This window comes from Trachypithecus francoisi, unplaced genomic scaffold (genome assembly GCF_009764315.1).
Source record: "Trachypithecus francoisi isolate TF-2019V2 unplaced genomic scaffold, Tfra_2.0 Lachesis_group6, whole genome shotgun sequence".
NCBI classification, from domain to species: Eukaryota; Metazoa; Chordata; class Mammalia; order Primates; family Cercopithecidae; genus Trachypithecus; species Trachypithecus francoisi.
The window spans coordinates 23,015,018-23,030,762 of NW_022681471.1; the positions used below are offsets into that span (position 1 = coordinate 23,015,018).

The 15,745-nt window shown below is 43.3% G+C and overlaps 1 protein-coding gene across 1 annotated transcript in view; it reads right to left on the bottom strand.

The window, feature by feature from the left end:
- Positions 1-14,306, bottom strand: part of GPC3 (glypican 3) — a 456,145-nt gene extending 441,839 nt beyond the window's left edge. Inside the window, exon 1 of the mRNA XM_033200897.1 lies at positions 13,693-14,306. Coding sequence (XP_033056788.1) covers positions 13,693-13,867 — 175 coding nt within the window. The 5' untranslated portion in view covers positions 13,868-14,306. The remainder of the gene's footprint in view (positions 1-13,692) is intronic.
- Positions 14,307-15,745: the final 1,439 nt, after the last annotated feature.

Below are 15,745 nucleotides of genomic sequence, written 5' to 3' on the forward strand. Positions count from 1 at the left end.
TGTAAACTACATAGCAATGATCTGAGGTACACAAGTCAGGTCATCTAGCCTTATTCTATCTGTGCAGAAAGCTTTTTAAATACTCAGTTCTTAGAAAATGGAATGTAGGCCGGGCGCGGTGGCTCAAGCCTGTAATCCCAGCACTTTGGGAGGCCGAGACGGGCGGATCACGAGGTCAGGAGATCGAGACCATCCTGGCTAACACGGTGAAACCCCGTCTCTACTAAAAAAAAAAATACAAAATTCTAGCCGGGCGAGGTGGCCGGCGCCTGTAGTCCCAGCTACTGCGGAGGCTGAGGCAGGAGAATGGCGTAAACCCGGGAGGCAGAGCTTGCAGTGAGCTGAGATCCAGCCACTGCACTCCAGCCCGGGCAACAGAGCAAGACTCCGTCTCAAAAAAAAAAGAAAGAAAATGGAATGTAAATTCATTGGTGTATATTTTAGAGCTCTTCATTTTCAAACTAAAGAATGGAATTTTACAATATCCCAAGATAAGTAAACCAGGTACCCAAACAAAATGCGTGGGCAGAAATGGAAAGCCTGTTTTCTCTCCAGTGAGAACCGACAGAAGCCGAGGAGGCAGAGGAAAACGGAGGAAGAGAGAGGAGAGATGGAAATCAGAAGCTACAGGGAAAGGAAACACAGCTTAAAACTAAAATGCAGAGGAAAATATAAAACATTTCACTCATCCTTTTTTTTAAGAGAGAACAAGAAACACAAAACCATTTAATAAATATAACAAACCATAAAGCACCTTCTGTTCTAAATTATAACCAGTTGAGAGAGGGTGTGAGGGTAGGAGGAAGGGGAAAAGGGAAGATGTGGAGAACAGTCAAACCAAAAGATGAAGGAGGGCCTTCAGTAGCTTCAGAGGTATACTGAGCCCCAGGAGGGCTGTGATGAGAACACACAGAACATCCATTGTTCTCCTTAACTGTGGGTGTTAGAGTAACCTAGGCTACTTCTTATCACTACTCTATGAAATGTTGAGGAGCTTTTCAAGAATCTTACCCATTTTACCTAGAATTATTAGTTGGTAGTAAATTTCATTGCCACTAGGATCTAATTTGAAGATAAAACTGGATATGTTGGGAAAAGACTCTGAATGACTGAATAAATGCTGGTTCCAACATCTCCTTCAAGCTTCCTAAATGAGGCAACCTTACACTCTCAAAGAACAAAGAAAAAGCAATCTGACAACTTTTGAAGGCCAAAAAACCCTTCAGGCAACGTTATTAAATTGACCTACAGCACTGAAGTTTTAAAGCCAAGAAATGACTTAGGTTTTAGAAATTAACACTTGTATAAAACCTTCAGAATACCATGGAGAAAATAAACCTTTATTTCAGAAATAAACTTTGAAGTTTGAAAACAAAGCAGAAAACCTGTTTCTGAAACAGAAAGGACTATTTGAAACACTGAGTGTAGTTCTTCTACAGCTCTTTGAAACTTTTCAACAGTTCCACTCTGACTTCTGGAGATGGCCAAGTAAGATATACCCCAGAATGCCAACAAAAGAAAAAGTGGGAAACCATTGGTTCCCTATGGGAAGAGCCAAATGATCTCAGGAGATAGCTGCCTCTGGCCACATTAAATTAAGCCAAGGCCAAGACTAGACGTTCTACCCATCTAAGGCAGCAAAGGCAGTACTTTCCAACTAGTTACAAATTATTAGTCACTGAGCAGAGATCCTACTGGCTCTCCCTAGCCCATTCAATATCACATTCTCATTCATTGGCTCAGTCTGTTATGCTTAAATAGAGGCCATGCATGCCAAGGCCATAAGAGTGAGAGACATAATAGACAGAGGTAGACTTGCAAGATTTAGTCACTTAATTTGGGTGTGGGATGTGTAAAAGGAGAAATCAAAGACAATTTCAAGGTCTCAAGTTGTGCCAGAGATACCATCACCAGAGATATAGAACGTTAAGGAGAGGCAGGTTTGTGTGGATGGAAAAAGAAGATAATGGACTAATTTTTGGCTCGGTTGAAAATGAAACACTGGCAGGACTTCCAGATGGACACGTCCAGCAGACAACTGGGAAATACTGAACTGAAGAGCAAGGAAGAGGTAGGTTGAAAAGACATATGGGAATCATTCAAAGAGCAAAGATAATGAAGTCATGGGAATGGATGTGGGAATAAGCAAAGAGAACAGAAAAGGTAAAAGACAAACACTACTGGGACACTTACATCTAAAGTGTAGGAGGAAGAGGGCAAACAAGCAAAGATTGAAGTGAGTAGGAAGGGAACCCAGAGTATATAGTGTCACAGAAGTTGATAGAGTATGAGAATTTAAGTCAAATACTTTATATCCAGACTATATCCCTTCCTCTCATACTCCAGTAGGTATTCTGGAAACAGCATGAGCTATGGAGTAAGACAAACCTGGGTGAAAATTCCGGCTCCGCCACTTACACAACCTTTGGGAAAGTAAACTTTTCTGAGCCTCAGTTTCTTCATCTGTAAAATGGAGTTGATACCACCTACCTTTCAGGTTTCCTGTGTTGATTAAATGAGAGGTTACATATAAAGTAATTGACATATAGTAGGCACTCAGTAAAGGTTATTTTCCATAATCTTCCCTCATGGTCCTTCTAAACTATTCCACCAACCTGAAAGTGGTGTCAAAAAATCGATTGGAATACAAGGAGTTTCAAGCTTATGTTGAAAGAAACACTGATGAAGGCAATCTCGTAAACAACGGACAAATTAAAGAAACCATTTATGCCAGAGGAACAGAAAATTATACAACCCTCCCCAACCCCCAAACCAAAAAATAATACATCTCCATAGACACTTATGAAAGATCAGCCCAATTACACAAGTATTCCTAGCGTTTACTTGGAACCACATGTTTCAGAGACCAGCCATGAGGGCCAAGTCTGAAACAGAATACAGACTAGAGCTCCAAAAGCTACACATTGTTACAGTTTTCATTCTTTACATTGGGAAAGTACTCCCCTGGGGGAGGGACAGAGGAGCCACCATGTTGGAACCACTAAAGTTGCTAGAACTCAGAAGCTACAGACACTTTATGAGTGGTTGCATTGTGTGCACATGAGATATAAGGACAAGGCTTTCACAAGACAAATGTAATGTGTGATTGTGAAAGACCACCTACTGCTAAGAGTAACAGCTAACAACTGTCAGGGTTTTGTTTTTGTTTTTGTTTTTGTTTTTGTTTTTCTTTATTTTTTTGTGTGTGTGGTTTTTGTTTGTTTGTTTGTTTGTTTGTTTGAGACAGAGTCTCACTCTGTCACCCAGGCTGGAGTATAGTGGCGTGATCTCGGCTCACTGCAACCTCTGCCTCCTGGGCTCAGGCAATCCTCCAACCTCAGCCTCCTGAGTCACAGAGATTACAGGTACATGCCACCATGCCTGGCTGATTTTTGTATTTTTTGTAGAGGTAGGGTTTCACTATGTCGCCCAGGCTGGTCTTGAAGTCTTGGGCTCAAGCAGTTCTCCAACCTTAGCCTTCAAAAGTGCTGGGATTACAGGTGTGAGCCACCGTGTCCAGCCTTTCCGTTTAAATAACATGCATAATTATTCATTATTACTATTAAGAATAATAGAAGTCTGACTCTTTGATTCTAATATATTCCTCTACATGGAGATGTATGTGTATGCACGTGTGCACATGCACGTGTGTGTTTGGTAGTACATTATTTCATTTGCAGACTCTTGGATCATGTCAACATATACTCATACTTTCTCTTAATCAAGAGGGTTCTTGAAGTCTTTGGCAGGTTTTTTTTTTTTAAATCATCAGATGTTGGCAAAATACATTTTAATACATGTCACATGCAAAAGCCTGGAAAATATCATCCACACTCATGACTTCCAACTTAAGCCTATATGCTGATGAGTCCCAACTATGTGCTTCTCCTTAACTCCAGAAGAATATATACACTCTTTCCCAGTGATCTCATCTGTTCCCAAGGCTTCAATTACCATCTATATGCTGATAATTTCCAAGTATACATCTCCATCCCTGATTTCTCCCTCTTTTGTAATCCAAAACGCAACTTGAACTACCTAGCAGACATTTTCTACCTCCATCATCAAAGGACCTTTCAAACTCAATCTGTTTGAAACCAAACTGATTATTTCAGCCCTTAAAAACATGTTCCTCCTATATTTCAAGCACACTCATTTGTTCAACAAATATTTACCAGGCACCTATTATGTGCCACAGCACCACCACCCAGAAAAACCAAAAGTTCTAGATTCTCCCTTCTGTCCTCATATCCAGTCACTAAGTCATGTCTATTCTATTCCCTCTATTCTCTCAAGTTTAGATTTTATTCTCCTATTTATGGTCCCCTGCCCTGTCACCTGTGTTACTAAAACTCCCTGCCACTGCTCACTCTCCAGTCATCTTCCAACTGAATAATGTTTCCCTTCTTAAAATGTTTTTAAGGCTCCTCATCATCCTTGGATATAACCCAAACTCCTCATCATTTCCTTTTTTTCTAATTCATCTTCTTCATCTGTGCTCCGAGAAATCCCAACTACTCCAGTCCAACAAATGTGTTATTTTGTCTCTTAACTTTGTACCTTTGTACATGCCTTACATGATAGCCACCCCCACCCCTTTTTTATTGAGACAAGGTCTCTCTCTGCCACCCAGGCTGGAGTGCAGTGGTATGATGGTAGCTCAATGTAGCCTTGAACTCAGCCCTCTTAAGACAACTAGGCAACTTCCTCCATAGCTCAAGAGCCCTCAGGCCTCCACATGGTGTCCAGCTCAATGGCAGGCCATAGTCATGCTGCCTTGACATCTATGTTTTTCCTTGCCTGGATCCCTTGCTAGGCAGGGAGTTCCTTGCTGGCAGTGATTTTATCTTGTTCAGCTCCTAGCTCAGTACCTGGCACAGTATCTGTGCTTAATAAATGTTGGTTGAAGTAAAGAATACATTTTAAACTTTTAAATATTTATGCAGAAATGGCATATAAAGTTCATTATTAAGTGAGTTCCTATTCTGCAAATTTCCATCTGTTTTCCAAATCAGATAACTGTGGTCCTCAGTGCAATCACTCCATGAAACCTAACCTGGAAACTGCTTCTTGAGTCACATTCTCATTTCTATGGTGCTCAACATGCAAAGCTGCCAGTGCTAGAAGTAGTTCTCCAAAGTGGGCCAAATTCATATTATTGGTGACTGTCACTGCTTAACAAGGATAACATCTGTGTACTTGGGGAAATGATGGAACTTGATTTTTTAAGAGTGGTACCTCTATGATATCAGTGACGATTAGCTCTGCTACAATTTCAGGCCAATCCAACTGAAAAGGGTTTACTCAATCTCTGAAAGCTGTACCAATTAGATCTCCCCCAGCATAAATTAGGCTTAGTCTCTAGATTATTAAAGGCATAAAGATCTAGGGATATTATATGTGTGTATGTATGAGTGTACAAATATGTGTGTGTATGAGTGCTGGAACCAGGCAAGTTGTTGGAAGTCGGAAGTGACAGATACTTTATGAGTGGTTGCCTTGTGTGTACATGAGATAATATGAAAGCAAGGCTTTCATGAGACAAATGTAAGGTATGACTGTGAAAGACCACCTACTGCTTAGAGTAACAATAAACTTTCAAACAGTTTAAGTAACAGAAATATTTATTAATTACTGCTGTCTAAATAACAGAAATCATTCTATACATACATAAAATCTATGAATACAAATATATAAAACATATCCAAACACCACACTTATGTAAAGCTATAGCTAAAAAATATTTATTTACTTGTCACCTCCTCTTCAATCGTAAGTTTTAAAAGAGGGGCAACTCGTCAGGAGCAAAATTGGTTCACATCTGAAATCCCAGCACTTTGGGAGGCTGAGGCAGGTGGATCATCTGAGGTCAGGAGTTCAAGACCAGTCTGGCCAATGTGGTGAAATGCCATCTCTACTAAAAATACAAAAATTAGCCAGGTGTGGTGGTGGGCACCTGTAATCCCAGCTACTAGGGTAGCTGAGGGAGTAGAATCTCTTGAACCTGGGAGGCAGAGGTTGCAGTGAGCTGAGATTAAGGAGAAGAGTATGCAAATAGAATTCTGATTTTTGTTTTCAAATGAACATCATCTCTTTGTTTTTTATCCTTTTTCCTACTTGGGCCTCTATTTGAATATTTGAAAGAACTTTCCATCAACTTTCAATTAGTTTACCTAGGCAACTAATTGAAAGTTTGGCCTAATGCAGACAGAAATTAAGAGAACTCTAATGAGGCCCTTTATCCTACCCAAATGAAATTTCCATGGCTGAAAATCCACTCTGTATTACGTCCCTTCCCTTCCCTTCCCTTCCCCTCCCCTCCCCTCCCCTCCCCTCCCCTCCCTTCCTTTCCTTTCCTTTCCTTTCCTTTCCTTCTTTGACAGAGTCTTCCTCTGTCGCCCAGGCTGGAGTGCAGTGGTATGATCTCAGCTCACTGCAACCTCTGCCTCCCGGGTTCAAGCGATTCTCCTGCCTCAGCCTCCTGAGTAGCTGGGATTACAGGTATGTACCGTCATGTCCAGCTAATTTTTGCATTTTTAGTAGAGATAGGGTTTTGCCATGTTGGCCAGGCTGATCTGGAACTCCTGGCCTCAAGCAATCCACCTGCCTTGGACTACCAAAGTGTTGGGATTAAAGGTGTGGGACACCATGGCCAGTCTGAATTATGTCCTTTTAAATGTACATTTATGAAGCTTGATACCTTAGGTAAGAAACACCAAACACTGAGGAAAAACTTACATACATTCAGTGTATGTTTCCATAACTGGCACCAAGTTGCATTATTTTCACAAACCTAAATACCACAGATCTGTAAGGTGAAGATAAACATATGCATTTATATATACATGTATAATATATCTTCAATTTATCTTGAAATTACTTATAATATCCTTATAAACAAGCATAAAATACTTACCTCTTATAAGATTTGACTAGTCTATTTCTTCCAGAGAGTTATAGTATAGCCAAATGAATTAAACTAATATCCTTTATCACTTACCTATAGAAAACAAATGGATTTTTGACCTAAAAAAAAAAACTGGTTACTTTTTTAGAAGCCTTAGTATATTGGTAACAATAAATCAACTACTTAAATATTGGCTTTATGGAAATTTTATGTTTGTAACACATTTCTAACTCCATTCATTCAGTCTATAAATATATATTGAGTACCTATTATTTGTACCCTGTACTGTGCTAGACACTGGGATACAAAGATGAATAAGATGTAGCCCCTAACCTCAAGATGATCACAGTCTAGTAAGGAAGACATCATTAGAAACATGAACTTCAAAGTTGCCATAATTGGGGACTTCTAATTTTCCAGTAATAAATTTAGTTGCAAAAGGCAGACAAAAAGGCCATTTAAAATTTTACTCTAAAGTTGTGCTTTCTTCTGGATTTATAAGGAATAAATACATGTTTCATTGTGGAAATTTTGAAAAATACAGAATATTTTCAAAAACATCACTTCTACTGAGACATGTACATTTTTCAGCTTTCAGGTGGCTGGACGGTGGAAGTTTCTTTTATAATAGCTTTTGACTTCCCTTCTTATTGCCACTCCCACTTGTATTTTATCTCCCTTCCTATCAATTATTTATCAATATAAGCCAATTAAGTACACTTCAAAGAGCTTAGTAGATTTACTAATCTAGCATATAAATACAATTTCAGCTACTAGAAGTAATTAACTGTTCGGAACACTAGCAAGGCATTTTGGTTATAACATTGACTTCCTTTTATTCATGAGGAAGAATACAAACCCTCAAATTAGGCTTTGTCCAGCTACACACAAAAAGAGGGAAAAGTGAAAATGCCTCTGTTAGTAATCAATCTTGATTCATTTTTTTAAATTGCAAACAAGTATTTCTAATAATTAACACTTGGTTAATTGATCTTAAATTGCCCTAATTAGAAGTACAGAACTATATCTTCTTTACTTTGTATATTCAACAAGATATTCAAGTAAGGCTACAACGTTCCAATGACCATTCTCACCGCCGCCCCCACCCCAAACACGTAGCATTTCAAAACACACACTTCCTCTGCTAATATACCCACCTTCACCTTGATTTTTGAACAGCATTCTCCCTGTCATTATGTCTCAGAAGGTAAATTCCCATTACTTTATGCTGTCTCTAAAGCCAGTCTGGGGCCTGTAACTTGGATTCTATTTTCTGATGCTCATTTCCTAATGGAGTGCCAGGGATCCTGTTTCAAGCCAGACAATTTGCTAAATATGGGCAGATGAGTGGGAGATTTTTCTGCCCACACTTTCCATTAGATCCTAGATTACCAAAAACGTCTAACCCATTTACAAGATTGGCTAGGACTGAATAGATATTGGCTCCTGGAATAGGCTCTTGAATTGAGCCTGCACACGAATTCTGATTCCAGGTTACAAAAACCTGTGAGATACTTCAACAGGTCCATGCATGTGTTATATAGCTCAACTCCCAAATATGGTAATATCAATCTTAGCAAGAAAGGTCTAGCTGACATTAAATCAAAGAGGGCTTGATTTAAGAGATGTCCTACAATTTATGTGCTGTAATAATTGTTGATCGTTAATGATACTAAGCCAGTCATAACAATTCTGCTAATTTCAATTTGTTATTTGGGTATTCAACAATTTAATAAGCCCCACTGATGGTAAGAGTTGCCAGCTAACTGAGGTAAGCCTGCATCTGTCTCCAGCCAAAATATATGTAGGCTGAAAAGTTTGTCCACATGCCCCAATAGTGTATCGTAACAATTTGGGCTTAGGCTTTTAAAATATGTAAGATGACATATGGCTTAAGAAAGTATGTGAGAGTTCATAGGGAATACATAATGATCTAGAAACTCTATTTTTGTCAATTATTTACTAAATGCTGTATGGCCTTGTGCTCAACACTGCTCAAATGCAGTGCTTTCCCTTTAAGAGGCTTATAATCTAAAACATACAAATAACCATATGCAGAAAAAAAGCTAGAGATCAGAGTAAAAGGAAGCATTCACAAAAAAATGTACAAATTCAGCATGCCAGAACTTTTCAGTTGAGCAACATGATCCCCAGTGAAATTCTTTCCAAATGATGTATCGTGTGCACAAGTTATAAGTGATTATCTTCAATTTTCTTAGAAATGAGTAATAAGATACCTCTTAAGACCCATGCTTTTGTATATGCATCAAACACTGAAGTTGGCGTGGTCATTGATAGCTGTCATTTAGGCAGAAAACATATTTTCTGTCTTTTCTCATACCAGACAAATCCAGGACTCTTTTCTCCCAGATCGGTAATAAGCCGCCTTTTTCTAGGCTACAGTGAACAGCAAACATTGCAACTCTAAAGATGGAAGTAGCAGAATGCTCAAAAATATTGCATCAAAATATTGGATACAACCTACCAGCCCATAAGAAAAAAACACATTGCAAAACTGATACCATCTGCGTCATTTAGCATCCATCAAAATTCTTATGTCTGTATTTCCTAATGCTTCCAAAATGGAATTTGCTCCAAGAATTAAGAAACTCTTTTTAAGATGGCGGCCCTATTAAGAGACTTCTCCCTATCTCCCACTTCATCTCTTCAGTTCTTTTCCCTTGCCCAGGCTGGCTATTGTGACCATTTCAGCCAATTCCTGGAGGTATTTTCTAGCCCTTTTCACCTTTTTAATCCTACAAGTTTCCTGGGAAGCCTGTTTACTTGTATGCTCCCCCACTAGACTGTGAGCTCCTTGACAAAAGGGATTGTGTCTCACTCCTCTCTGCACCCCCAGCACCTATTACAGAGGCTGCCAAGGAGTTGGCAGTGTTAGACTCCTTTCAGCCCAAGGTGCCCCACCAATCATCAGCCATGTCCTCCATCAGATTGATGGCTCCCTCTAAGCACAGCTTGGTATCAGTATCAGGATTCGTGTACTATTCAGACCACATTGAAAGAATTCTCTAACTGTTCCAAGTTAGCACACGATACAAAGTTTTTTGTATTGTTCAAGTTTCAAAGTTTTAACAAATCACCTGGTTACCCAAATATCTAGTGCAATCTCAGAAGAGAGAAAACCTTTCCACACCTCACTTATTATTCTCTCTCGATATTAGGACCGCTAACTGCTTCAAACTAATTGGGGAACCGCAGCTGGCAACCCAGATACGGAGGCTAGTTCTCACAGTAAAAAAAACAACAACAAATACCAAACTCTCTCTTTGTTTCAAGCACGTTGCTTTTTATTTTTATGTTGTTTCATCTCTTTCAAGAAACTCCAAGTCAATTTTGGCTGTTCAAGACTGCCTTTTACCCATACAGGCATTTGGCCTTCTGGATTGGTTCTCGCACTTTCCAAGGCCTTCCAAGGCAAGATCCCTCAATCTTTTGGGAGTTGCAACACTACCACGGTTTGTTTGATTTTCTCATTTCCATCCATCCCTTATGCTACCCCCCTCCCCCAACAAAAGTGGTGTATGGCATTCATAAAGTGAATTACACTTGATTTTTGTTTAGAGGAATTTTTTTCCAGACTTCTGTAACATTCCCTTGAGACAATTGGAAACATCATTGTCTGATTACTAGCTCACTTTCCTTGCCTAAAATTGTATCCATTCTTGATTGCGCCTGTGGGTAGGTTAAGCAAAACAAAATAAACATCTAGACTTATGAGCTCATTGGCTTTTTTTCTGAATTTTTCTAAATTAAATAAGGGCAAAAGAGCTGCACTGAAAGTCAGTTATATGGATTTTTCTGCCAAATGCTAACTCTGTGCGCCTGGTTTCCATCTGTGGTGCTTTCCAAGTTACAAATCCTTAAAAAAATAAGTGGGGTATGAAGAGATCTATGGATTTTGGGGACATGCTATTTAGAACTGCTATCCTGTGACTTGAACACTCCAAAAGAAATGGGAACATGAGATTTTAAGGCTTTAGATCAGCTTTGTGGAAGTCTAGTGTAGTCCTTTAGCACCAGTGATTTATTTTTTAGGCTGGCTTGTCTCAAATGCCATTTAGTCTCATCCATATTAGCATAAGAAATGTACCTTATTCAGGCTAACCTAATTCTGCTAATGGCCGAAGTTAGCCGTCAATCCCAAATGCTCCCCCTAAGTGAAACAGGACATTCTTGAGGATTTCTCCTTACTGTGACTGAATCTCATTTGATCTGGGACAAAGAAAGCTTTAATGCAGTTAATATAGTACAGCAGGCAAACTGAACGTGGCTTAAAATATGGATGTGGAGGGGGGAAAGTCAAGCGGTCATCGTGATGGTTCATAATTATCAAATAATTTTCAGCTCTCTTTCAATTTCCAACCACTGAACGACAGCAGCAAATTATACATTTATTCACTTCGAAATTATGCACTTACCATTGTATTTAGTCTGCCATTATTGTCTCTTCCCTAAAATACTGATGCACTCTTTCCACACACGGACATTAGGATTTTCACATTTTCCACATCTACAGTGACCATATTTGTCCCACTAAAATTCAGGACACATGGTTTCATGCCAGGGCAGAGTATTAGAAACCTGCACTGCCCCCAGAAAATCCAGGATATATAATGGTAGCTGTATGGGGATCACTATATTTGAAGTTTGGCTTGGCCAGTGCGAGTCAGGACAGTGCCTGCCATGTAGAAGGTGCTCAACAGTGTTTGTGTTTGTTAAATAGAACTAAAGCAGGGAATGTTGGGTTTATATGATGAAAACCCTTGAAAAGTGATTTCTCCTATAGAGTTTGTGAAATAGCAGAGGAAAATGAAAAACCTTTATTACAAATTCCTCTTCTCTATAAGTGTATGGCCATCCCTAGGCCTAAAGGGAGGGAAAGAGCCCAGGCCAAATCTCATACACACAGTGTGTGGGCCCTCCCAATACTTTTATACAGATGCTGCAAAGAGGCAGGCAGCCAGAGAGCTGGGGGAGAGCGAGGGAGGGCGATTGCCTGCAGGAGTGTGTGTGGAGAGGGGCGTTGCTAAATGACTATCTGTGCTTTCCTCTGGCCTTTTTCTTCTTTTGGGCACCATCTTTACCTCCTGGCTTTGAATCAGCCAAATGTGGCCCCAACCCCAACCCTGGACCCATTCGTCTTGTGGGGGCTCAGCCTGTGAGGACCAATTTTTACATTACCAACAAAAGCATGTTCTCTAGCCTTAACAATCTAATTACCATGGCACTTCCAGGGGAGAGAGATTCGCCAGTTGTTTCAGTTCTGTGGAACTGATTCATAGGTTGCCCCTTACAGCTCCTGCACATGCCCACGTGGTACATTATTAACACTTAACAGTGGATGAGGTAGTTCGACCCTCCCTTAGAGCGAAATCCTGCAAAGCAATATTTAACATATGCGCAAATGCATTTCAGTCACCAAAAAGGGTGACCAATTACCTTTGCAACTAAACAGCAGGCTCACTCGGCTCTTTTCATCAACCTAAAGAAAAGGCTGAGGGCGCGCTGGCTGCCTAGGTAACCTCCTACCAGTGAACGCTGGCTGGTAGCGCCCACGGGGCGCGCATCCGCATTCACAACTTGGTCCAACCATCGGGCCCGCCTCCATGACTTGTTGAGAGCCACCAGCCAAGTTTTGGCTAGGGCTGCTCCCCGATCCTTCGGAAGCGCGGGACGCGCGCCTCACTGGATGCCTGAGTTGAGAAGAGACCCCGGAGGCCACAAACGTCTCACGGTTACGGAATACAACTGGCCTTTTCTTCTCAGTGCACCCCTGACAAATTAACCTGTTTGAAACCGACTCTTCTTGTCCGCATTGTCAGTGTAGCAACTTGGTCTAATTGGATTCTAAGGCGGGCGTTAGAAGCCTAACCGCTGGACAGTCAATCACGCAGGGCCATTAATATTCATCTGTTGACAGCGGCAGCCCTTGGCTAATGTTAAAATACGTCGTTACGGCACGATCTGATTGTGCAGAACAAAAGGCAGGCGTTCAGAAACTTTCCTCCACCTAAAATCATCTCCCCTTTAGGATCCAGCCTGTCAAGAAGGCAGATGAATTTGGGAGGGGGAGGAGTTAAATTTCTTTGGACTCCGGCGCCCTGGGCCAGCAGCACCGGTTTTAAAGCGATTTCGCTAACCTATATAAGGGATGCTGTTTTGAAGGAAAAGGTTCAGTCCTCCTCATTTTGGGGACCCTCTTACTCAAAAGTTTGCCTCGGTGTGTCTTCACCCGCCACTGCAGATTCAGAAATCTGTCCTCAACTTTGCTTGCACTTGGGCCCGTGAGCTTAGGAAACCCAGGCTGGGTAAAGGAGGGCATGGGGGGCACGCTGGGGAAGGGACGGCTGGAGCTGTGGTCCAGCTAAGGCTGAAATTCTGACACGTATGTGCGAGCAAGGATGGCAAATTCCCGAGGCACCAGCTCGGCTGCGGGGCGCCAGTTCGCAAAGACCCGGGAAAATAGCTCCCACCTTCTCGCCCTTCCAAAAAACAGGCGCTCACAAGAGGGCGATCCCCACGGTTCCTCCCGCTCACACCTTCCCTGACAGCAGCATGAGACTGGGGGATGTGGGCTCCGTCCACACACACCCTCTCTCCCTCCCTCAGTAGATCCAGCCAGGCCTCAGGCACACCGACCACTCCCAAGTGCCCAGCTGCAGGGCGCACGACTACAGCCCGGCGGGGCTAGCGCGCTCAGGGCACAGCCACCACGCGCCCCTTGGTCCCCGCTGAGTGCGGGGAACGCTCAAGGGACCCCTCCTCACCTGGCACGGGAGTTTCGGGCACCCACTTGAGTCCGGGCTGCAGTCTCTGGAAGAAGGAGCGGACTTGGTGACAGGTGGCGTCCGGCGGCGGCGGCGGGGGCTGCGCCTGTCCCGGGAAGTCCAAGCTGAGCAGCATCGCCACTACCAAGCACGCGGTGCGCACGGTCCCGGCCATCCTGCTTCGCAGGGAGCTAGGAGAGCGCGGGAGAGTGGCAGCCGGAGCGAGAGCACTCCCAGGACTCGGCAAGCCTGGCAGTGGCCGTGAGGAGCAAGAGACGTGCTGCTACCCAGCCGCTGCAAAAGTTTCCTCGCAGCTACCTGGGCGCTGGGCGAGGGCGGGAACCGCTTGGCGGCGCGGGGCAGGGCGGGGCTGACTGGGGTGGGGCGGAGCGAGGAGAGACGGGGCGGGGCGAGGCGAGCCGCGCGGTCAGGGGGCGGCGGCGGTTGTGCAGCCGGTAGCCTGCAGGGTGCGGGGGCGCGGCGTGGAGGGCGGCGGGGGCCACTAGGGCACCGCGTGCGGGGACCGGGCGGAGGCAGTGCGAGAGGAGGGTGCGGAGCGCGCGCGGTGGCTCCCGGCAGCCGAGCCCAGCTGCCCGTTCGCCGCCGCTCTACACAGGGCGCTCTCGCACAACTACTGCAGAGGGGCTGCAGGCTCGAGCGCGCTGATTGGCTCCCCAGCAGCCGTCCCCTCTGACTGGGAGAAGTTCCCCAGCCTCACTCCTCCTTCCCGCCGCTCATTGGCCTACAGCCTGGAGGGCTTTTCCCTTTAGGATTTTTGCCTCCTTTTCCTCCTTCCTGGGGGCAGGTGGGGGTCCCTGGCCTAGGTGCCCCTCCGCTTCGCCACAGGCCTTCTTTCAGCCTGTGCCAGCTCTTTCCTGGCCACCAGAGCCACACGAGGTATTCCTTCACACAAAATCCACCTCCTCATTCTACTCTCTGAGGAGCTTCCCGCGAACCGTTTTCCTAACGCAGCTCTGACCAGGTTCTCAAAGCCAACCCGCAAATAGTCACGTTCAGGGACAGCCAGGGACCACTGGGCTTTTCACAGCCTGCCTCACCTTTGAATACTGTATCTTAAAAGTCTGAAAGCCCCTGTGGCTTGCTAGATTTGATTCAATAGAGCCACACAAAGTCAGAGAAAGCACCTGATTCTGGGGCGTTAAAAGAAAATCTACTGCACGAGAGTCCCAGGTGGCCCTTCAAGAGGCAAAGCCTAACTGGTTACAACGAAATAACCAGGGGCTTAAAGCCAGCCTAACTCATTAGAAAATCATTACACAGCAAATTTATTGAGCCAAAGCTAGCCTATTTCATAGATGGAGTAGAAGGCTATTTGAAAGATCTCCTACACCCAAATCCCACCTCTCCTGCTTAGATTTCACCATTAGAAATCCAGTTCTTTGAGAATCAAATATCTCTCCGAGGAGGAATACATTTTGGTCATTACCTATATGCTGGTAAGGAGGGATCTTTAGCATGGATTCTTTTCATGATCCTCCACACCCTACTCCAGTAGGGAACTCAATAAGTATTTGTGTGATGAAATTACTTAACACCTCTGCATGAATTAGTTTGTCATCTGAGGTTTTGTTTCCGACCTAGGTGAAAGTAGGTTTTGAGGGAGAACCTCAGCACCAGGAAATTGTCTGGGGTGTGCAAGGTCAGAGGAGAGGAGGTTGTGTTCCAGGACCCATGGGCTGAGAAGGGAGACAAAGAGAGAGGAAGGTCACGGGGAAGTTCATTTATCCATTTATTCATTCGGTAACAAATATTTGAACTCCTACTGTGTTCCAGGCACTGTAGATTACAAACAGACAATGAGGATACAAAGATTAACCAACCCATGGTACCTGACCTCAAAGAACTGCAAACTAATGGGGAAAACAACCAAGTCGAATGTTAACCCACTGTGTAATGCTAAGATAATAAAGTTCTAAGGGGTAAGAGGGGGGATCGGAGAAAGCGTGCCGGAGATGATGACCTAAACTCAGAGCAGTAGGAGTTTAGGTGAGACAAGCAGATGGGGAGAAGGGTGCTGAGGCAAAGAAAGCAG